This window comes from Dendrobium catenatum, unplaced genomic scaffold (assembly GCF_001605985.2).
Source record: "Dendrobium catenatum unplaced genomic scaffold, ASM160598v2 fragScaff_scaffold_621, whole genome shotgun sequence".
Lineage (NCBI taxonomy): Eukaryota > Viridiplantae > Streptophyta > Magnoliopsida > Asparagales > Orchidaceae > Dendrobium > Dendrobium catenatum.
In genome coordinates this window covers 17338975-17363684 of record NW_021319083.1, presented here as the reverse complement: position 1 = coordinate 17363684, position 24710 = coordinate 17338975, and the positions used below count along the sequence as shown (strand labels likewise).

Here is a 24710-nt window from a genome sequence, read left to right as displayed (position 1 = left end):
AAACAAAACGTCACGGTTCAGCAGCCATAGCACACAATTGAGGAAGCCTCGCAGGAAAAGAACCAAACGAAAACAAAACGGTTTGTAGGGTTTCAAACCCTCTTCTTCTTTCCATCCAGCGCAGCTGATATAGCTCTCATTACGCCCTCCGATCTCTTCCACCCCGAGAGTTCGAGGGTGGCTGCGGGCAGGGAGGTAACATTCTTCGACGCGGGGTCAGTGTAGAAGGAACGGAGCAGGCGCTGGCTTCATCCATGGATTTGGATTCCAATGGTGGCGGCGGTGGCCGGATGTCTTGCGACTGCTCCTGCCGCTTTTGCGGCTATGGTTCGCTGGTCTCCTCTAGGAGCGGCAGATCATTGAAGCGGAAGATCGAACTGGTGAGTGAGGGGGCGCGGTGCGGGCAAATCGTGGACTTGGCTCACGTGGAGATTGAGAAAGAGGTGGCCGCCCTCCGCGAGGCCATGGGCAGCCATCAGCAGTCGATCCAAGTGCTCTGCTCCGAGCTCGAGGAGGAGCGCTCTGCGGCAGCCACCGCCGCATCTGAGGCCATGTCGATGATTCTCCGCCTCCAGCGTGAGAAGGCTGACGCCCAGATGGACGCCCGACAATTCAAGGGCTTCGCTGAGGAGAAGATGGCGCACGACCAGCAGGAGATCGCTCTTCTCGAGGACCTCCTCTACAAGCGGAATCAGGCTATCGAATCCTTCTCCTATGAAATCCAGGCTTACCGCCACCGCCTGCTCTCCTTTGGCATCAGCCCCTACCTCTCCGAGCTCAGCCCCCTTTCCATTAACTGTGAAGTTAGTGATTTCCGTGAAAATGTCACTGCCTTCCCTAACGCGGAACCGGAGAACAAGTACGCCTTTGGCTCTCCGTCTTTCCGAATGGAGCTCTGCAAGAACGAGTTCTCAGCTGGCGTTGAATATGCCTCTGATACCTGCGGTGGCAGCAAGGATGACATTAGTGATCGGGTATATACAATCGATGCTTTGAATGGCGTGGATGGGGTGGAAGATGATCGTAGAAGCATGCCAAGGGAGCTTGTGAGCAAGAGGGATGGGATTTTTGAAGATACTGATGAAGCTGAAATGAGGAGCTTGTATGCGAGGCTGCAGGCACTGGAAGCCGACAGGGAGTCGATGAGGCAAGCTATCTTATCGATGGGGATGGGTAAGGCGCAGGTGGTGCTGCTTAAGGATATTGCTCAGCAGCTTTGTGAGGAGGTGATGCCAGAGAGAAGGGTCGTGAAGAAGCCTCCTTTTGTAGGGATCTTTCCACTCATTTCTGCCATTCAGGTAATTTTTTGTGATGGTTTCATGAATGTCTTCCTTGGATTTCCTTGTGTTAATACATTGTACGTTTTACTTCAATTGCTTTTTGTTTAAAGTAGATTTGCAGAAATCTTGGAATTTAATATTTGAATGCAATTGCCATTGTGATTATGATATGACATCTTGGCTTGTAGTGTAGTCAGAACATCAAGATCATTGTTGTTGTATCTAGTCAGGACATTAAGACCTTGGAAAATCAATTTTTTTTAATACCACTTTTTTGTTTGATGCATATGAAATGCAGCTAAAGAAAATTCTTGTGTTGGTGATTTGGTTGCATTTTTTTTAATTAAATTTTTAAAGAAAATGAATTGTAAGTATATTTAGTGATGCAAGCAACAATTTGAGAAAAGCCCCAAATTTTTACAAGCAAATGATTCTCTTCCTAGAAAATAGAAAATACACAAAGACACTCTTGAAATAACAAAAACAACAACTTTATAACATATAAAAAGACGATTGCAAATTTGACACTTACAAACACAAACACCTTACAAACTTTTAAAATAAAGCTCCTAAAGTTGCATTTCTTGATTGAGAAGAAAGATACTGATGGGTGGATACTTGGGGAAGAAGCAACCATTTAAAAGGCGTTTGAGGCGATAGCCTTGAGGCGCGCCTCGAGTCGAGGCATTAAGTGGGCGAACTAAGGCGTAAGCCTTGGTTGTTCGGACAAAACATACGCCTTTTTCATTTGAGGCGTACGCCTCAGGGCGCGAGGCGTCGAGGCGATTAGGCGCTGCCTCGAATATTTTTGTTCGCCAGTCATGCGTAAATAGATATTAGGGCTTATATATAGGAAGAAAGGGGGAAACCAAACAACCACTCACCTCAATTCAAACCAATGAAAAAGAGGGAAATAAAAGGCCAAGAGACATACCAAACAGCAGCTGAAAAGACATCCCAAATATCAGCCAAATTCATCACAATCCAGCTTACAAGGGGCAGAAACAGAAAAAACCGAGGAGGCCAGGAAAAAAGGGGCCAGAACCCCAACAAGATTTTCACGGCAACCACAACAGCCAGGGGAAAACAGAGAGCATAAGTTACGGGAACAACAACAGTCAGGAGAAAATCGAGAAGACAAGGGGGAAGGAAGAGACACAAGTCCACCCACAATAATGAGCTAAAATAGAAGAATATCTTTTTGATTTTATGAGCTAGGAAGTGAATTTATTCCATCAATTAATGAGCTAAACTTCAGCTCAAGCATTAATGAGCTAACACCAAGTATAACCCAATTTTTAAGCTCAACACCAAGCAGCCAAAGTCCATCCGAGAGCAGCCAAGGCCCCAAACCGAGAACAACAAGCAGCCTATAGCCAAGAAGAAACCCAAGTTGATTAGACCCCCCCTCCTTCCCTACATCAATTCTCCCCCACTTAAAAAGGCTCATATCTTGATGAGGAAGCTTTCGAAATTTTCCGAGGAGACGAAGTAGGCACTTCAAGCTCTTGAATTTTGTCCGTGTACCTTTTCAATACCTCGTCTCGCTCTCGCTTGAATTGTTCTTGTAAAAGTTATTTCTTTTTCATGTATCGCTCCGTACACAAATGCATCTTCACTTGGAGCTTGTATAGTTCATTCTGTAAGGGATCTGTTGAATTTCCTTTCGTCGGAACACATCTATCCATAGGGACATGGACTTCAGAAACTTCTGGATTGCTTTCTTCCACAATGGACTCAATTTTTTTTGTGATTTTCCATTTGTCTAAACATATAAAAAAAGACACGAAAAGAGAGACCTAAGAAGACACAAACCTAGGCTCTGATACCAAATTGATGCAAGCAAAAATTTGGGAAAAGCCCCAAATTTTTGCAAGCAAATGATTCTCTTCCTAGAAAATAGAAAATACACAAAGACACTCTTGAAATAACAAAAACAACAACTTTATAACATATAAAAAGACGATTGCAAATTTGACACTTACAAACACAAACACCTTACAAACTTTTAAAATAAAGCTCCTAAAGTTGCATTTTTTGATTGAGAAGAAAGATACTGATGGGTGGATACTTGTGGGAAGAAGAATGAGATTAGAAGCCAAGACGAAGTATAGCTCGCAAGCTATAGAGAGGAGAAGAAGGTGAAGGATATAGCTCGCAAGCTATTCCAAAGAAAAAAGAAAAACCTCTCAGGTTTTTATCCAAAAATCACATTATAACCAACCTTTTTTAAGCCTCAAATCTTCCCCTATATATAGGAAGAAAGGGGGAAACCAAACAGCCACTCACCTCAATTCAAACCGATGAAAAAGAGGGAAATAGAAGGCCAAGAGACATACCAAACAGCAGCTGAAAAGACATCCCAAATATCAGCCAAATTCATCCCAATCCAGCTTACAAGGGGCGGAACTAGCAGAAACCGAGGAGGCCAGGAAAAAGGAGGCGGAACCCCAACATGATTTTCACGGGAACCACAACAGCCAGGGGAAAACAGAGAGCAGAAGTCATGGGAACAGCAACAGCCAGGAGAAAAGCAAGAAGACAAGGGGGAAGGAAGAGATACAAGTCCACACACAATAATGAGCTAAAATAGAAGAATACATTTTTGATTTTATGAGCTAGGAAGTGAATTTATTCCACCAATTAATGAGCTAAACTTCAGCTCAAGCATTAATGAGCTAACAAGAAGTAGAACTCTATTTTTAAGCTCAACACCAAGTAGCCAAGGCCCCAAACCGAGAACAACAAGCAGCCCAGAGGCCAGAGCCAAGAAGGAACCCAATTTGATTAGACCCCCCCCCCTGCCTACATCATTTAGGGGCTAATTGTTTGTTGGAAAAGGAATGCAGAGTAAATGGAATATAAATGTAGTATATTTTGAATAGTTAGTAGTTATTTGATTGACTCTAGAGTAAATGTTGGTGTAATAGTTTTGTTGTTTCTTGGTGTATGTAGAGTAAATTAAAACACTGTATTTTGAATACTCAGGGGTTGTTTACTTTTCTATAAAGTAAATGCAAGTGAACTATCTTTTTTGATTGATTGGGTGGACAATATGGAGTAAGGTGAATCTTTGATATGTTGAAGCCTATGTTGCACCGATACACCTATTTATTAAGGTGTGCTGTATCCGATACACCGATACACGGATACGCCTCCGATACTCCACCGATACGTGTCGGATACGCCTCCGATACTCCACCGATACGTGTCGGATACGCCAAAGACGTATCCAATTAACATAGTATTCATTTTCAAAGACACGCGTATCCGATATCGTGTCCGTTGAAAAACAAAAAGAAATCCGAAAAAAAAAGACGCGTCATATTTACTTTCGCGGCTGTGAGCAAAGTTCTCTCATTTTCGAGATGGATTTGAGTCTCTGATGATATGAGAATATTAGAATTACTAATCTTCACTTGATGAGCCTGAATTAAAAGCTATGATATTTATTGAAGAGATATAGAAGTTCAAGACAAACCACTGAAGAAGCTAATCATTTCATCCTTCTATTGAATAGTTGAAGTTCTTTATGTGCTAGACAATTTTATATTTATGCCTTTTGTTGTTGTACTAGACATTTAATGCTTACTTATATTTTGATATTATAAGCTACAAGGCTACAAATGATGTTGCTTTCATTTTTTTTTGTCATTTCAAATATTATGCTTTGATTGCTTTCTTAATTTTTATGTATGATTTATAAATTATGATGCCGTGTCCGCGCCGTACCTGTATCCTGTATTTTTAAGAATTGACGTGTCCCGTATCCGTATCGTGTCGTATCCGTGTCGCCGTATCCGTATCGGTGCAACATAGGTTGAAGCACAATAAAAAAACCAAATTTATAGAATAACAAGCTATTTTCACCAAATTAATCGTAAAAGAATAATTATATATAGAGTACAATTATCAATAATTTAAGGATAAACCCAAAATAAGCATATGCTATTTCATAAGTCCAAAATATATTTGAAGATATTTGTTCAAAATTATGATATATCTATTATAATTACATCACAAAATCTGGCTATATATTACTACTAAAAATGATTAATCCATCATTAAATTGTATATTATACACTCATTTGTCTAACTGCTTTCAAATTCGTCTTAGCTTTTAATTTGATAAGTTTTGAGTTGAAAAAAAGAATCATTGTTGGATTATTCAATAAATTGTCATATATCATATCAGTCTCTTCCTCAGAAAAGTTGGGGATACTTGATAGCGTTGTCATGAGTTCAATAATTATTTTTCTCTCCTCAGAAGCTCTTATTGTACTTTAGATTGCACTAGCAAGTTGACTTACACTATCAGGCACCATATCATTATATTCATGAAGACTTAGGCCGCTTACTCATCTTGTGTGGGATGCATCCCTTGGAAGATGATGACATTGATTGATTTTTCCCTCCTATAGAATCTTCTATAATCTTCGCTTCAACCCAATGAATTGGTTGGGATGCATCTATGTGAGTATCTATAAAACTTGGGGCTCATGGTCATCTAAGTTGATTTGTTGAGTGATGAATGGTGTTTGATAATTTTTGGACTTGACCCGCTCTCTAGTGGCATATCCTTCACCACAAACCTTCTCTAATTCTATATAATTTGTATTTGAAATATTAAAAACATTTGCATCTTTTGAAAAAACCATCACACAACAAACAAAAAACTTAAGATTTATTTTCGCTTTTTTTTGAAAAAGGATAATTGTATAGAAATTTTATCAAAATATATCTTAGACATTCTCCACATGACCCATTACCCAAGATTCTTCCAACTTTTTTCTCAACTTTTGGATGTGACATCCAAGGGCGGAACCCTTTTGATGTAAGCAAGGAATGGGTCAAAACAAGTTGAGTTGAAAATTTTGTAAGTTCTACTTGAATCAGCTCATTAATGAGCCTCTTCTTATGTTTCAAGCTCATAAATGCTTTCCTCTGCTAGATATCAGCTCATTAATGTCTAGTAGAGAGCCTTTTTAGCTCATAAATTGAGGTTCATTCTCCCATTTGTTGTCCCTTTGGTTTCCATGGATGCTCTTTGGTTCCCGTGGATGGTTCCTTGGTTCCCGTGGCTTGACTCTTTGGTTCTCGTGGATGGCTGTTGGTTTTCCCGTGCTTGGCCCCTTGTTTCCTGTTCCGAATGGGGACTGCTGTGCTGGCTGTTCGGGCCTCCTGCTGGCTGCTTTCCCGTGGCTGTTTGCTTGGGCTTCCGTGGCCTTTTTGTCCCTATTTTCTGCACCAAATGAAGGTTGCTGTTTGGTGGCTGTTTGGGGGGGAATTCCAAGAGTTTTTCTCTGTTTTCTATGCAATTTTCCTGCATAATTCCTGCTGTCTTTTGGCCTTCTTCTTGGTGACTTATGGCCTTTTATTTCTCTATTTTAATGTATTTAAATATTCCTTTTAGGTGACTGTTTGTATTCCTTCTTTTGTGCCTATAAATAGTGATGTTTGTGGCTGTTTTAAGTAAGTGAAAATGTGATTTTTGGAAGCTATAACCTGCGGGTTTCTTCGTGGAAAAGCTTGCGAGCTTGTTCCATTCTCCTTCTCCTCTAGGAAAGCTTGCGAGCTTCTCCTCCTCCTTCGTCTTGGCTTCTAACCTCTTTCGTCTCTCCGCAAGTGACCACCTCACCTGTATCCCTCTTCTTTTGGAAAGCAAGTTTAGGTTGTCTTGTTTGAGTCATTTGTAAGAGTCTTTGTTTGTAAGTCGTTTTAATTTTAAGAGTTGTAAGTCTTTCATTTTATATAAGTAAAGTTTGTTTTGATCCTATTTTGTGTCCTTTTGTGTCTTTTCTATTACTTAGAAAATTTCTTTTTTTTTGTGATAAAAAATTTGGGCTCCTCTCCCAAATTTTTGATTACATCACCTTTACAGGTGAGGGGCAACAATTGCCCCCCTAAAAAAAAATTAGAGTTGGGACAATTTTGTAAATTTGCCCCCCCCCTAAAATAAATGCTTTGCCCTAGCTGATCCACTCTTTCTCCCTCTCTCCCAAATTATTTCATGCAGCCACCGAGCCCTCTTTTCGCACCCGGCGCTCGTACAGCTCCATTTTGCCCGCCATTTCGCTCGACTGAGAGGCTGCCTAGGGCAGTTCGGCGCCCACCGGCTTGGCCTTCCACCTTCGTCGACTTGTCAGGGAGGTCGCTGCAGAGCGTCTGTGTCACCAGCAAGAAATCCATTGATTTTAGCCAGATTTTAGCCTTTCAGGTACTCTTGATTTTATAAATTCCAAATTATTGATCTTAGAGTTTGTGTCATGTTTTGTGCTTGTTGGTTTTCATAAGAAATATATATTTTTACTTATTTGTTTTCCCTCTTTTTAAGGCTTGAATCTTTTGGTTAAAGTTTGCTATTACCTAATTTTTTTATATTTTGTAGTTTCATTCATTGTCCATTTATTCTATATAATTTATTTCATTAAGTAATCTTGATTTGGCAAAAAATTGAAATGTAGGATATATGATTCTATGAAAATTAGTTTATTTGCCTGATAATTTTATTTATTTCCACATTCTTACCGAAACTACTAGATTTTGCTATAATTTCACTATTAATTGTCTTAAAGACTATTACATTTATTTTTATTAAAATAAAGTGAGTTTTTAACCAAATTCACAACTAGTAAATTGTAAATCCTCAAATTTTCTTTGCATAAAAGCATACTACGTATCTTATTGGTTGCATTAGAAATTCCTAAACCTTTGTCATCCCACATCACTCTGGGTGATGGATTTTTGGAGATTTGCAAATTAAATAGTTTATAAATGCATCATATTGACTATATATAGTTAATAAAATATTAAATTAATGACGCAATATAAATGAAATTGCATAGGATATGGTTATAACCAACACTATCATATGGATAAAATTTGTATTTCTAAATTCCATTAAAAACATAAAATTGGTGAGTTTTTCAAGGTTGATTAATAATTTGCAAGTTTTAAGTTTAATAAATTTAGAGGGGCATGATTGATTGTTTTTGCAAAGTGTTTTAAGTTTAAAATTGCTGGCATTAGCAAAATGCTTCAAGAGATATTATGCAAGGTTCACACACCTTGTAACTATAAATAATTTTCTTTGACCATTTGTGGAACCAACCACAATTATGTAAAGATTTCTTTGACCATTTTTAAAGAACAATTTTTTCATAGGATATATCAAATGGAACATTATCTAAAGAGGAAATAACCTTTGGAGACTGATATTAATAATCTCTCAGCTGATCCTGGAATTCAACCTTTAATTTGGTGTTACGATATAAATGAAGAGATAAAATTTGGAGAACATATCTGTTGAAGGGACCCCATCAACCAAAAAATCATCAATTCCTTCAAACAGTATTTGACAATCTTGCACGTAGATTTAATCCAAAATGGTTTAAGGAATATCCTGATTGGTTAGAATACATCGTGCATAAAGATGCTGTTTTTTGTTTGTATTGCTACTTGTTCAAACTTTAAGATAAAATTATTATAGGACAAGGTGGGGAGATTCATTTAGAAGTAGAAAAAAAAACTGTTAAGTCACGTTGGAGATCATAATAGTGCACATAATAAGTTTAGACACAAATGTGAAGATCTGATGAAAACAAAAGAACAAAGTCTTCATGTTCTATGGTTGAGCAAAGATGAGAGAAATAGAAAAGATTATAGGTTAATGTTGACCACTGCAGTAGATTGTGTTCGATTTCTTTTACGCCAAGGGTTATCATTTCATGGGCATGGTGAGTCATCTAGATCTGAGAATCGAGAAAATTATTTGGAGTTATTTTATTTCCTCGATTCTCAGATCCCGATGACTCATCATGCCCATAAAATGATAACCCTTGGCGTAACAAAAATCGAACATAATCTACTGTAGCGGTCAACATTAACCTATAATCTTTTCCATTTCTCTCATCTTTGCTCAACCATAGAACATGAAGACTTTGTTCTTTTGTTTTTATCTGATCCTCACATTTGTATCTAGTCTTATTATATGCACTATTATGATCTCCAACGTGACTTAACAGTTTTTTTCTACTTCTAAATGAGTATCCCCCATCTTGTCCTGTAATAATTTTATCTTGAGATTTGAACAAGTAGCAATACAAATAAAAAACAGCATCTTTGTGCACGTTATATTCTAACCAATCAGGATATTCCTCAAACCATTTTGGATTAAATTACGTTCAAGATTGCCAAATATTGTTTGAGGAAATTGATATTTTTTTGGTTGATGGGATACCTTTAACAGATATGCTCTCCGAATTTTCTCTCTTTCATTTATATCGTAACACCAAATTGAAGGTCAAATTCCAGGATCAGCTGGGAGATTATTAAAATCAGTCTCTAAAGGTTCTTTCCTCTTTAGATAATGTTCCATTTGATATATCCTGTAAAAAAATTGTTCTTTAAAAATGGTCAAAGAAATCTTTACATAATTGTGGTTGGTTCCACAAATGGTCAAACAGAATTATTTGTATTTACAAGGTGTGTGAACCTTGCATAATATCTCTTGAAGCATTTTGCTAATGCCAGCAGTTTTAAACTCGAAACACTTTGCGAAAACAATCAATCATGCCTCTCTAAATTTATTCAACTTAAAACTTGCAAATTATTGATCTATCTTGAAAAACTTCCCAATTTTGTCTTTAATGGAATTTAGAAATACAAATTTTATTTATATGATAGTGTTGGTTATAACCATATCCAAATGCAATTTCATTTATATTGTGTCATTAATTTAATATTTTATTAACTACATATAGTCAATATGATGAATTTATAAACTATTTAATTTGCAAATCTCCAAAAATCCATCACCCCGAGTAATGTGGGATGAAATAGGTTTAGGATTTTCTAATGCAAGCAATATGATACGTTTTATGCTTTTATGCAAAGAAAATTTGAGGATTCACAGTTCACTATTTTGTGAATTTGGCTAAAAACTCACTTTCTTTTAATAAAAGTAAATGCAATAATCTTTAAGCCAAAATTAATAGTGAAATCATAACAAAATCTAATAGTTTCGGTAAGAATATGGAATTTAAAAAATCAAGAGTACATGAAAAAAGGCTGAAATATGGCTAAAATCAATGGATTTCTTGCTGGTGACACAGCCGCTATGCAGCGAACTCCCTGACAAGTTGACGAAGGTGGAAGGCCAAGCCGGCGGGTGCCGAACTGCCCTAGGTAGCCTCTCACTCGGGCGAAATGGAGCTGTGCGGGCGCCGGGCGAACTTGCGAAGAGAGGGCTCGGTGGCTGCGCGAAATAATTTGGGAGAGGGAGAAAGAGTGGATCGGCTAGGGCAAAGCATTTATTTTAGGGTGTGCAAATTTACAAAATTGCCCTAACTCTAATTAATTATTTTTTTTAGGGGGGGCAATTGGCCCCCCCTCACCTGTAAAGGGTTCCCCCCTTGGCTAGAGGTGTCGAGAATGGAAGCCCTAGGCGAAGATGCGAGAGATAGAGCTCCGTGTGTATTTGGAAATCACAGTATTCTAGCGGGTTTTGAAATCATGCCAAGTAAATCATTTGCTGTATTCCCAATACCGTAAATGAATACATTGCTTTTTAGTTACTTTAGGAAAAATACTAGAAAAGTAAAATACTTGTAAAAAGAATGCATTACACTCCCTTTACTGCCAACCAAACAAACCTCCAAATATATTTTTTCATTAAATTAAAAAAAAACTTTGCATGCAAGCGCTTTACATCAGGCTCTATTCTAAACAAGTAGCCTCTTGATATGGACTTTATAGGTTTGATCCTAAATATCTACTTGGGAAGGATTTTATATTGGACTTTACTAGTCTGTTACTTTCTTTCCAAAGTAGGCTTCTTCAATGTATATTACTTTAATTTAGGTGGTTGTTGGATTAAATTTTTTTCATCATCAGCCCTAGCAATTATATGTTGTTAACCTAGTGAATTCTCATTTTTATTTGTTCTTATTAACTAATACATGAGTTGTTAAATCTCATCAACAAAATCTTTTGCACAACTTCTATCTATGCAACATTTTATCTACCCTTTTTTCCTTCATAGTCCTTTAACATTAATATTTTTACCCATCTAATTGGTTCATTTTCTACCATTAGTGTATCACTCTACTGTTCAATGCTTTATATTCAATATAGTCTTGTTGTATAATAACCCTTCATAATAATCAATTTTCAATTCAGCCTTTCTTGTTTTGTCATGCATTCATGATTCATCTTAGCATTCTCAATTTTACTTAGTATTGTCAAATGCATGCTTTTGAAGCAAATCATTATGATAGAGAGTAGCAGTGCTTTGCTCCATTGTGATGCATATGGCCATATGGGTGCTTCAAAGTATGACAATATGTTCACATCACAATACTCCGTGATTCATCACATGATACATTACGTATAAGTATGTGGCTTGCTCTTATCATAATCTCTTGGCTCAAGGCAACATAGGTTTACCCACTTATTTTTTAAAAGCTAGTGCAAGTTCACTCATTTTGTAAAAGTTAGGTCACATATTGAATGAGACATAGTTCCGAATCTTTTTCTTTCTTGGTTTTCAGTGTCTTTGATTCATTACTCTTCCCTTGGGATTTTCTCCTTTTTTTTCTCACAACCATTCTTATTGACAATGCTCAAGCAAACAATGACTTCTAAACTTTCAATGGATGCATTCCGTTGGCCTCTACACAATTTTATCTCTTGATCACACGGGGTATCCTTGATTTTAAGTTTTTTTTTTCACTTTAGTCTTTATATCTTCGATTCTTCCTTCTTTACCTTTCAAATCATTGGATTATTTGATTTTTGTTCCTCTTTATTGATTCTATTTTTCTTTCATTACATATCTCTTCATAGAGGGTCATGGATGTTCTCACTAGACATTTGTAAGAGGTTGGCGTATGCTGTTTGCTAATGATATTCTTCTTGTTAATAAGACTAGAGAGGGAGTTGAAGGTAAACTTGAATTATGGAGGTTAACCTTAGAGTCTAAAGGTTTTCATGAGTAGATCTAAAACAACATATATGAAGTGTAATTTTAGTAGTAATAGATCTATTGGAGGGATTGTGACAGGCTATCAAGTCATTAATAAGAGTACACGCTTTAGATATCGTGTCTATTGTTTAGAGTGATGGTGAAATAGATGATAATATTATTAATAGAATTCAAGTTGGATGGTTGAAGTGGAGGAATGCATCGGGCTTGTTGTGTGATAGAAAAGTCTCCTCAAACTTAAGGGAAAATTTTATAAGATGGTGGTGAGAGTGTGAGACTTGGAATGCTTTATGATGTAGAATGTTAGCCATTAAAAGAGAAGCGTAATATTAAGTTAAGTGTTGTAGAGATAAGGATGCTCAGGTGTATGACTAGCTTTACTCTTAGAGACAAGGTACGAAATGAGAATATACGTGAAAAGGTTGGAGTAGCTCCAGTGGAAGATAAGATTAGAGAGAGTTTCCTTAGATGGTTTGGTCACATAAAACGACGGCCTTACGATGACACGATTAGGAGAGTTAATGTATTATATTTGGCTTATGTTAAGAAATGTAGATGTAGACTTAAAGAGACTTGGTTAAAAAATATTATAAATGACATTTATTTATTATATTTCATTGTTTATAATTGTGCAATATGAGGCTCGCCTCAGTGCAATTCCAGTGAAAAACGCCTCTAGGCTTATACCTCGCTATCATGAGACTTACGCCTCGTCCTATATATATATATATATATATATATATATATATATATATATATTAAAACTTGCATAAGTTCTAAAGTAAAGCCCCGAACAAATCACACCTTTATGCACCCCCGAGTCACAAAAAACTTCCTCTCGACTGCCTCAACCTCTAGCTTGTCGCCTTTTTCATAGCCACCACCATCATAGCCGCCGTCAAGAATCACTTGAAAGCCGCACACAACCACCACCTCATCTAAAAATTTTGGAGTATTAATCTCATCTTTATGTTGATGAAAAATATTTATAAAAGAGGAAGATGTCTGAAATAAATAAAGAAGTATATTGGGAGGCATTAGACTCCACAGGATGAGACAGGGGAGAGACCAATTTTTTATAATGACAAATTCAATAAAATTCTCCTCAGTGATGGCAGTACAGATGATTTTCTAGTTGTTGTCAACTATTTTCAGCTTTTATTAAAAATTAAATATAGATGACTAGGGAACTAAGAAAGAAAGAATTTAGAGTTGAACTTAATGTTACATGACACATTAATGCAATTTCTATATTAATATTTTTTTACTCATGTAATATTTGTATTTCAATTATATTTCATGCAATTTATCACTAGCCACTTTACGTCTTGAGCAATTTTTTGTTTCATATGTTTGTCAATGTGTTACTTCATAATTCAATAGAAAGATAATATGTCATCTTTTAACATATTATTTGTGTATTATATAAAAAATCAATTTTAACATTTTTTTGTACTTTACGCAATTTTTTATTCAGAGGCTCAGGCCTCAAAACTCCTTGAAGCTTGCGCCTCGCCTCACGAACAAAAAAATCCCTCAATACCCAATTGTGCAATTTTAAACATTGTTAGATTTAAATGAGAATTTGACTCTTAATAGGATACAATGGAGAAAAATGATTCATGTAGCCGACCCCATGTAGTGGGATAAAAGCTTGATATTATTGTTGTTGTATATAACTCTTCATAATTTGTTTGAGAACTTTTTTTTTTTTAATTTTGTCTAATTTTTGAATATCTATGTTGTAGTTTGTGCTAGGTAACTCCATAATCTCCTACGTAATTTTGTATTTGATATGTGAGTTGTTAATTTGAACATGCACATTAATTGCCCTTCATTGCAAAAAAAAAAAAATCGGTTTACATGTTGCTTAGTGTTGTGCGCGTTGAGAACATTGTTTTAACATGCTCAACTTGACTATCAATAAGACAATAACCTTTTTACCATCTAGTATAAATCCTTGAAAATATACTGACTTAATCATATTTTTATAATACTTACCTTAATGCTTTGATTAAGTACTATCTAATTTGTAGGATTATACAAAACAATAAAGGCATTTTATTTGTTACTGTCTTTTAAATTGAGGTAATTTAAGTAATACCAGTTGTCTAGATTGGTTAATTACTTGTAATTCTCCAAGATGGTTTTCGTTTGAACCCAACTAATAGCTGTAATTTGTTATTATAACTGGTATTTTTGTAGGCATCTCCTTCGAAAGGAAGCAACTTCTTACCTTAACTAATTTCTTTTAGTAGGTGAAAATTAAATATATTTCCTTCTTATTTAGATCAACTTCTTCAAAAAGGAAAGCAAATTCCCAGCTTTGCTGAACTTTTGGTTTACTAAGCTCTTTTTATTCTGGTTTGCTAAATCTTCTCTCAAATTGAATCTTATAAAATGATTTTGTGAAATGTCTCAAATATGAAATTTTGGTTTTTGATAATTGGCTTTATGTAAATGTTTTCTATAATGATGGCTAACTTCTTCCGAGCAAAACTTTGAAGACTTAATCTAGAGATATATGGTAAGATAATTTTTATTCATGTATTTCATGATGAATTTTGGCATTTCACAGTCTCCATAAAAAAATTACATAATGCATATTTTAGTGTGACAACTTTTTTATATTTTTATTAATGTATTCATGTATCTTTAATGAAAAGACCCCCTTCATCTAATTGAAACGCCTCCTCTACTTGTAGTTGACCTAGGGTTGGTTGTAGGACTTAAGCATGATTGGAGTTTGTATTTTTCTTTCTAGTGGAAAAAGGTTATAAGTTTAAAATTCCAAAGAGTTCCGTACTTTTGTAATAAGTGTGACTACAATAATTTTTTTTCCAACTCTCCCATATGCTCTTTTTTCTTTGCCCTCTTCCTTGGGGCACATTGCAAGATTTCTCCAATTTGCCAACTTTCATATCATCTTTTCATGCGGATCGTTTTCTTGGTTTCTTCTTTTTACATATGGAAATTATTAGGAAGAAAAGAAGGATGAGATAAATATAGAAGCTAAGAAGGATTACGAGGGATGCATTTGATCAAGACTCAAGTGGAATCCCATCAATTGAGGGTGAGAACTAAGCATGATATCAAGGAAGAAGAGGGTCTTTCTTCCACAAAGAACCAAATTCTCTTCAAGTCTCTGATTTATTTGGTGATTCCATCTTAGTATCTTTATCTAGAAACTCAACTAGGATCCATGAAGTGGTATCAAAGACAAGGGTTTCTTAATCCTTTGTTTGACATTGACAAAGAACAGCTATGAGGAGATTAGAGAGCCATTTTTAACCTTAACGAAATTCTATCTAAAATAGGTACGAAAAAAAGCATGTTGGCCACAGGGAAGAGAATCATTAACTGACTTGCCCTCCATGACAGTGTCTACAATAACAAATGACCATATTGATTGAGGTGTTCAACAAACAAGCTCCAATAATATAAATGGAGAATTGATCAACGTGAATGGTAGCCTACGTGCAAAGGTTAACATTGATTGAAGGAGAAAGACTGAGAATACTAAAAGACAACTTAGATGAATAGTTCTCAAGTCTCGCACCATCTCTTGGAGTAGTGTCTTCAAAATGTAAAGCATGGTATAATGCAAAAGGGTTTCTTTTTTTGCTTTAATGCACAAAGCACAATGCAATGATTTTATTATATATACACATATTATGTGCATATAATAATAATTTAATTAATCAATTGAAGTCACATCAATGTATACATTTTAGCAAATATAATGATATGGTTAATAAGAAATTTTAAATGATATATTATTCAATAAATGACTTAAAATTTGATATAAAGTTAAATATAAATTTGAAGATGGTTTTCAAAATTAAACCTAAAAATTATAATTTTTTAATAATTTTTGTTATGCATATGAATTAACAAAAGATTAAAAGCATTATGATAACAAACAACAACAACATCAAGCCTTTATCCCACTACGTGGGGTCGGCTACATGAATCTTTTTTCTCCATTGTGTCCTATTAAAAGTCAAATTCTCGTTTAAATCTAATAAAGAAAGGTCATTCCTAATATTTTCTAACCAAGTCTTTTTAGGTCTACCCCTACCTTTCTTAACATAAGTCAAATCTAATACCTCTACTCTCCTAATCGGGTCATCTCAAGGCCGCCGTTTTATGTGACCAAACCATCTAAGGCGACTTTCTCTAATCTTATCTTCTACTGGAGCTACTCCAACCTTTTCACGTATATGCTCATTTAAGAACTTCAAGATTGCTTGAGAAAATTAAGCTTGAAAATTGGAATTTAAATCATAATAGTTATATGCAATCTAAAAATAAGTCCAATGAAAGTACACTTGCACATGAAAAATTTGAAACAATTTTGTGTATCATTTCAAAATCAAGCCGATAAGGAGTTTAGAGAAAAATTATACCATAAAAAAATCAATGATTCAAATGTCATGATAAAAGTCGAGCTGAGAAGGTGTGAAGTATACCTGAAAATTAAGGAGAACATGTTAGAAAGAGGAATACCTCCTCGTGTTGAGATCTGTATGAGGAGAAGTGGCGTACTATTGACATTTGCTCGTTGGAGAAAAAAGATTGGGAAACAGAAAGTCAAGAAGAGGCATGTAAAACATTTATTATCTCGAGTGTGAGTGATCCGTGCAGGTCCTTGCAATTCTCTAGCATCTACAAGCTTAATGAATCCCTCATGAGCAACCTTGGATCTTTATTTTGAAACCCAGCTAGTCTTGCATTATGCTAATAGAAATTAATTGAAGAGTTACAAGAATGAGTTTAGCAAATTTATCCTCCAAGTGCTTCACAAGCTCTTGTGATAGAAGCACGCACATTGCATTTTTTGCTCGTGTGTATCATAAGTGTCACGGGTTATCACATCGCATCACTAACTTTTGATGCGTGCTTTTAATCCATTGGCTTGTAAAGGTTAGGACCAAACCTTTAAGGTGGAGGCCGATTGATATTTCCTTTTATAAAATTGATGCAGGAAGTTGGACACTTAGATTGACTAATTGAAGACCTATTTTAGTCTCTATGGATACACTTCATATGTGAAAAGTTTATTTTGATCAATTGAAACTCACCAATCATGCATTAGCTTGGTGGAATGGCTATCTTTGAAGTGCCCAACAAGATGTCACTTGGGGATATTTCAAGATGATTCTCTTAGAAGCCCTATGTGGTATAAAGAAAGGTGGAGTAATTGGCATATATTACATCATCTTTATTAATAATTTTGATTTTTTGAGTTCCTAAATATGTGGAAGATGAACGAGAAAGCTAGAGAAAAGGATGGGCAGCTATACCTATTTGATGACAATAATGATTGGGTAGGCTCTACCAAAATGATTTAAGAAGCTATACCTACTTGAAGATGATAATAATTGTAACAAACATTTATTTTTTTTTCTTGTCTGATTCTAATAAAGAAATTGCTTGGAATCATGATTATAGATTAGAACATCCATCTTTTAAAATCCTCGAATATATCTTTACCTCCTTATTCAAAGATATTCGTTGAAAAATTTCTTCATGAAACTTGTGGGCTTGCTAAACATTATAAGGCACTCAACCATCTACTCCTATGCTAATCCGCTCTGATACTTAGAGGATGATGAAGATCCCTTATTTTATAATAACATGTCCTTAGATGACGAATAATTTGTGGATTGTGATAATGAAGTCATTACATCCAATTCACTACGAGATGATCTCAATGTTAATTTTCTCGATGGTGACAAATAGAAGAGAAATATGCCTAACATAAGTTAACAAGAAATAAAAAGAAAAGATATGTATAAAACTTATGAATTTAAAGTTGTAATCATCAACATAGTAGTTAATTTTAACTTTAATTAATAATCTTAATTCTTATTGATTATTATTGATTAGGGAAGAAGAAGATTAATGAGATCTAAGATAAGGAGGAAGATTGGAAGTGCTTCGACACAATTGAGGAGTAGGTAGGGGAGAAAACAATTTATTATGACGATGGCTCGAATGAAGATCCTTGAGTGATGAGAGTGCTTGGTACTTTTGATTTTAGAAATTCTAATCTTGGTGTCTAGTTATGTCATTTTTTATGTTTTTATTTGGATGTTGTATAGTAGGAGTTGGAGAGAGATATTTATTGCATTAAATTTATTTGAATTATTATGTTATTAGTTTTTACTTTGATATCTTATCGTACTTTGATGTTTGCATAATTCTTCTACTTTGCACAATTTGTTACTTGATATTTTTTGTATTTTGTTACTTCCTACTATGTTAGGATGTTAATTTATTTAATTTTACTATGATAATAGGTTAGAATATTAATATATTACTTACCCTTCACACTTTGATGTGTGTATAATATTTATACTTGTCGCGATCTGTTAATTTTGGGATTATGCCTCAAAACTTCTCGAGGTTATGCCTTACCTCATAAACAAAAACATCTTAATATCCATTTGTGCGGTTTTAAACCTTGCACATAGGAAATAATTGAGCTGCTTAAAGAAAAAAAATGTCTGTAGGATGTACATAGATTTTTACAAAAGCTGATGAGAACCTAGAAATATACAATGTTATGTTAGTAACAAAATGTTGTACTTAATCCTCTGGAACATAACGGCGAATGGCGCACCATGGCGCAACCATCCCTTTGGAGCCATGGCGCATAGCGCACTGCGCGGCGCGCGCCATTTTGAACATGGTGCAAACTATATAAAAATTATAAAATAATAAGCATTAATATGAAATATTATTGAAAATGAAATGCAACCATAACATATATAAGTTTGACTAAGTAACATCCAAATATCTCATAATTTAAATATTACAATCTTTTTTTTTTTAAGATCAAATAAAAATTTAATCTACTCTTCTTGGGAATCATCGTCATCAACAAATGTTAAAAAAACTTCATTATCTTCATCAACATTATCTCCTACTTCATAATCCTCTTCATCACCCTCCTCATTCTCATTCTCAATAGCAACATCATACCTAATTGAAGATTCCTTATCTTTTCCTTTAGATCTTTCCCGAATATTATAGCTTTTATCATAAACACAAGTAGCCTTAGCAACACTTATCCAAGTTAAATATTTCTCTCCAGCAATAAAGTCATTTTCTTCATCAGACTCATCATCTAATTTTCCTGTTAGCCATTCATTTGCATCATCTATCTCAGTCAAAGAAATAGGATTGATGACATCACGATGATTGAATCTCTGAATCAGTGCTTTATTATATTTCACATAACTAAATCGTTTAAGAGACCATGATCCAATTTGCTTCTTCGTTGCTATGAAGCTGCAATTAAAATATTAATTTCATTACTATATTATAAACATATATAAAAAATCAACGCATACATTGTAAAATACTTACATGTTCAAAAATACTCCAATTGCGTTCGCATCCAGATGAACTACATGTTAGACTTAAGACTTTGATAGCAAAGCTTTGTAAATTGGGAGCTCCTTGTCCATATGCCAACCACCAATCAGCTGGAAGAAATGAATTTTTTTTTTCAATATTATATAACAAATCAGTCTTAATTTTTTTGTAAATAACAAATCAGTGTTAATTTTTTGTAAATAATGATACCTGGAGATCGGGTAGTTCTTTGTCTTACAGCTGGAGGAATACCAAATAGTCATTCACCCCTAATGTATAAACTTAATTCATTACTGATTTTATCTTCTTCAGATACATATTGAGATAATCTTCCAATACATTGGTAAAGACCATCAGCTATTTTCTTATCCTTGGCATTATCAGGGTTATTGAAGAAATATTCAGGGTTTAAAAAATATCCTGCTGCATGTAGAGGCTGGTATAATTGCACTTTCCATATTTTATCAATCATTTTATAAATTTGATCATACTTATCACTGTTATTGAAGCTTGCAACAATTGCCTCTTTTGCTCTATCAATTGCTTCATATATGTAAGCCATTGGGGGCTTCTTCTCTCCATCAACTAATCTAAGAACCTTTAATAAAGGACCAGCTATTTTTAAGGCATACATTATAGTGTTCCAAAATGATTGCTGTAAGATTGTATGTTTAAATTGTTTTGCTTTAGCCTCTTTCGCATAAGGACCAAAGATAAATTCATCACAAGTAAACATTTTCTTCAAGTTCAGTTGTTGTTGATGAAAACTTTGTAAAGTTAAGAAAGCTGTTGCAAAACGAGTCTTTGCGGGTTTGACAAGTGCTCTTTGATTTGTGCACATCCTCATTAACTCAAGTAAGTGAGGCCTAGAATATATAAAATTGTGTACTGCCACTGCTTTCTCAAAGCATCGCCTTAGCTTTTGAATTTTGAAAATGTCCTCCATTATTAAATCCAAACAGTGAGCAACACAAGGAGTTTAATAAATGTGAGGATATTTGTCTATCAATAATTTTCCTGTTATGTCATTATAATTTAAGTTAAGATATATACAAATTCTTTATGAAATAACACAACTTTAGAATAAAAGTTGTGACAAACCTGCAAGAACATTTTCGGACGCATTATTAGTGACCATTTGGATCACATTATATGGTGTAATAACCTCGATGTACTTGCAAAATAGTTCAAACATTTTCACAGCATTTTTGGAGAAAGAACTAACATCAATTGATTCTATGAATGCACTACCTCTTGGACAATTAACAAGAACATTGATTAAGCTTTTCCCATTCCTCGATGTCCATCCATCTGCCATTAGAGAACAACATATCGTACACAATCTTCTTAATGGCGTCGCAATAGCTCATGTGTATGTCCAACATCTTTCTTTCAAACAAGTAACTCATATCTCATGATAACTAGGAGGTTTCATATCGGGTCCAAACTGCCCAAGTGCCTCCACCATAGCAGGGAAACTATCATAGTTCACAGCATTAAATGGAATCCCAGCATCGTACACCCATCTACTGAACATTTGAATAGCCCTTCCCTTCATTTCTTTTTTAGCTGCATCAATTTCTTTACTAAATTGACCTTTTCTATGCTTTACTACATCTTCAATATTTGGTGTAAGGAAAGTATCTAATAGACCTTTAGGTTGTGATGTTTTCAAGATAGATATAGATGTCGATCCTTGACTAGATGTGTTAGATTTATTTATCCGCAACATTTTGGATGGTTTAGCAATTAAAATATCATCTGTCATCACATCAAAGTCTTCTCATTCTTCTTCAGCAAGGTTGACATTTGATATGTCATTAAAATGTTCCTTTAATTCATTTTTTTCAACATGGATGCTTTAATTTCAGATTTCACGTGCTCAGGGCAGTTAGAGTAAGGCCTTGCATTCCTAAAACCCTCAACGAGGTGTTGTTTGTGGCGTGTAATTCCTCATTTTATTATTATACCAAAAAAAATGCATGTCACACTGTTGTTGTCGTATTCATTTATTAGTATAGCATATTTCCATGCTGGATCTTTTTTTAAAGATTGAACTGAATCTGATATTTTATGATCACCTAAAAGCAAACAAATTTAGATAAAAGAAACATAATATTGTCTAAGAAATATAATATGCAGGCTGCCGGGGGTCCAAGGGGGCGCTGCCCCCTGGCAGGATTCGACCTGCCCGGTCAGGTCGCGGGATTAAGGGGCAGCGCCCCCGGAACAAAATTTATTTGTAAGAATAATTTTGAAGTTCGTTTGTATGGAAAGATACCGAGCGGTATCGAGCGTGTACCTAGCTGTACCGAGCATGTACCGAGGGATACCGAGCTGTATCGAGCAGTACCGAGCATGTACCTAGCGGTACTGAGCATGTACCTAGCGGTACTAAGCATGCACCGAGCATTTACATGGCGGTACCGAACGGTATCATGCATGTACCTAGCGGTACCGAGCGTGTACCTAGCGGTACCGAGCAAGTACATAGCAGTACCGAGCGGTATCCAGTATAGCGGTACTGAGCATGTACCTAATGGTACCGAGCATACCTGTTAAGATGTAAATTCTTGTAAGAAATAGCTGTGCAAAACAACAGAGCTGTGCGGAACAGACGGAGGTTGCAAATCGGAGTCAGCTAGTAAGATTTTTTATTGGAATAGACGAAGGAGGGGGCGGATTTGGCGGAAGCATTGCTTTGCGGGACGGTTCGGGGGAAACAACGACTTCAACTTCGGGATAGATTTAGCTGGATTCGGTGGAAGCAGCGAATGCAGCAAACAGAAAACAGAAAACCTTCGACTTCGGACAGATTCAACAACTTTGACTTAGGGACTGCAGGATGTGTTCGGCAGATGCAGCAAATAGAAAATCTTTCGTGAAATGAGGGCAATGAATAGTCGTTTATCTTAAAATATAAATAGATTTTTAAATATAAAAAATATTCATAAGTATACTGAAATTTAAAAACAATTTGGCGCGCTATTTTGTATCGTGCGCAATGCACCATGGCTCACATGTGGCGCAAATAGCGCGCGCTATTTTAAACACATGCGCCTCGCCATGAACATGGCGTCGTAGGTGCGCCGCGTCGCTCCGTGCGCCATGGCGCGCGTTTTTTTGCGCCATTGACAGCTATGCTCTGGAATAAACTAGCATGAAATATTTGCTCTTGCTGCTAGAATAGTTATGATTCATACCCTTTTATCTTTGATCTGTTAATTTTGGATGATCCATGCAACAATATGGTGTAAAGATTATAAATTTATTTATTTATTTGGTGATATGGAAGAGATTTTTATGGACTCCCTACTTGAATTCAACTCATTTAAAAAAAAAGGTATGCAAAGTAAAAAAAAGGCACTATATGGATTAAAGCAATCTCCAATGATATAGTTTGAAAAATTAATAAAAGCCATGAGTCGAATGGGTTGCAGACAAATTAATGGAGCCCATACACTTTTTATAAATAATCAACTAAAGAGAAATTGGCAATTCTTTTTGTATATATTGATGATATAATTGTTGCAATTGAGAATGATGATAAAAAGAATCATTCAAATAAAATTTAATTGAGGTCAAAGGATTAAGTAAATTTAAATGTTTCCTTAATATAGAAATATCTTGATTAGAAAATGGGATATTTATCCCATGGTGGAAATATGACATGGCCTATTAAGAGAAAAATATATAATTTATTGCAAGTGGTATGAACTCTAGTAGAACTAGGCTAGAAATTAGAAACCGATGAAGAAGGAATTGAAGTCAACCAAGCGAGGCATCAAAGATTAGTTGAAAAATTAATCTATCTCATACTTGTCTAAATATTTCCTTTGCGGTAAGTCTCACAAGCCAATTCATGCATAAACCAAAACAATGTGAGAATTGATGAGAAATGAAAGGAAAACACCAAGATACAGTTGATCCTCAATTTGAGAGGAGTATCTATCTCTCCCAACTATCTAGACACCGCTAGAGCTCAAGAACACCAAGCACGAACCAAAATCAGCAAAGACAAGATAACCATAATCCTAATTCCCCCTTCTACTTAAAGCAAGCCAAATATAATACATCAAAAGGACAAAACAGCCCCTGAAACCCTAATTCCTTCTTAGTCGCCCCCTCCTTTTCCTCAAATTTTCCCGAATAGTTTCCCCCCCCCCCCAACCCCCCCCCCCCCCCCAAGAGGGGTCGGGTGTAGCTTGGAATGGACAAAAGGTCTGCCTTGAGTAAACTAGGGCCAACCCCTTGCCTAGGGCTGGTTGAATTGGTCCATTATGAAGTGGCGGTCTAACAATACCCCATCCCAAAGAATCACCTTATCCTCAAGGTGAAAAAACAGAAATTGGTGCTTCACTTCTGGCACATTGTATGATTTTCTTACATTAATATACTCATTAATGCATCTCGAATCACAGTCGCTTATATTCTCCACCTTATAATTTATGTTGTTGGACAAGTAGAATGTTTTCACATTTTTGTCAATTGCATAATTATCAATGATTTCTTTTTTATACAGTGGCTGGCATCCTTTTTCTGTTGGAAGAAGAAGTCGTCAAAGTCGTCAAGAATCAAGTAATGTGGTTTCATTTGTGAGAGCTTTCCTTTTGCTTGTCTTATTTTCTATTTTTCTGTGTCTAATAGGGCTATACGCCAATTATTTGTTGTTCCTTTTTAATTTCAGGTACACGTTTGGGCTATCTATTCTCATCGTTGGCTTAATGATCCTTTTAGAGAAATCTCAGTGCAGGAGGCAGGCAAGATGTCTTACTAGAGTGCGCAGAGGTGACAACAATCATTAGCTCAACTAATGGAACTGTACTGGATCACATGCTTGTTTTCACTAAACTGCATAAGAATTCAGATTGTATTCCTCTACTTGAATGCTTGGAGTCTCCTTTGACACTATCTGGCTCAATATCCCACGGGAGGTAATACCTTTTTTATACTGTACAAATTTCCTTGGCCTTATTGTTTTCTGTTTTTTTTTTTTCTTTCAATGTAAAGTTTTATAAACTTCCTCTGATACCTCCTTAATTGAAGCAAAATTACTGTTA

At 35.5% G+C, this 24710-nt stretch overlaps 1 protein-coding gene across 2 annotated transcripts; it reads left to right on the top strand.

The window, feature by feature from the left end:
- On the top strand, positions 1-24710 carry LOC110105432 (myosin-binding protein 7). Of its 2 annotated transcripts, XM_028695210.1 has the most exons (4): positions 1-1298; positions 7297-7497; positions 24173-24228; positions 24338-24710. In XM_028695210.1, the coding sequence occupies exons 1-4, from the start codon at positions 255-257 to the stop codon at positions 24453-24455; spliced, it is 1419 nt and encodes a 472-aa protein (XP_028551043.1). In that variant the 5' UTR covers positions 1-254; the 3' UTR covers positions 24456-24710. The 2 variants fall into 2 exon arrangements, with proteins under 2 accessions (XP_028551043.1, XP_020690599.1); XM_020834940.2 differs by lacking the exon at positions 7297-7497 and having other exon boundaries at positions 5-1298.

Excerpts from the sequence above, each read along its gene's own strand:
- LOC110105432 (XM_028695210.1), top strand. The coding sequence starts at position 255 with ATGGATTTGGATTCCAATGGTGGCGGCGGTGGCCGGATGTCTTGCGAC. Across the intron at positions 1,299-7,296 it reads CACTCATTTCTGCCATTCAG|CCACCGAGCCCTCTTTTCGC; the intron begins GTAATTTTTTGT and ends TATTTCATGCAG. Across the intron at positions 7,498-24,172 it reads GCCAGATTTTAGCCTTTCAG|TGGCTGGCATCCTTTTTCTG; the intron begins GTACTCTTGATT and ends TTTTTTATACAG.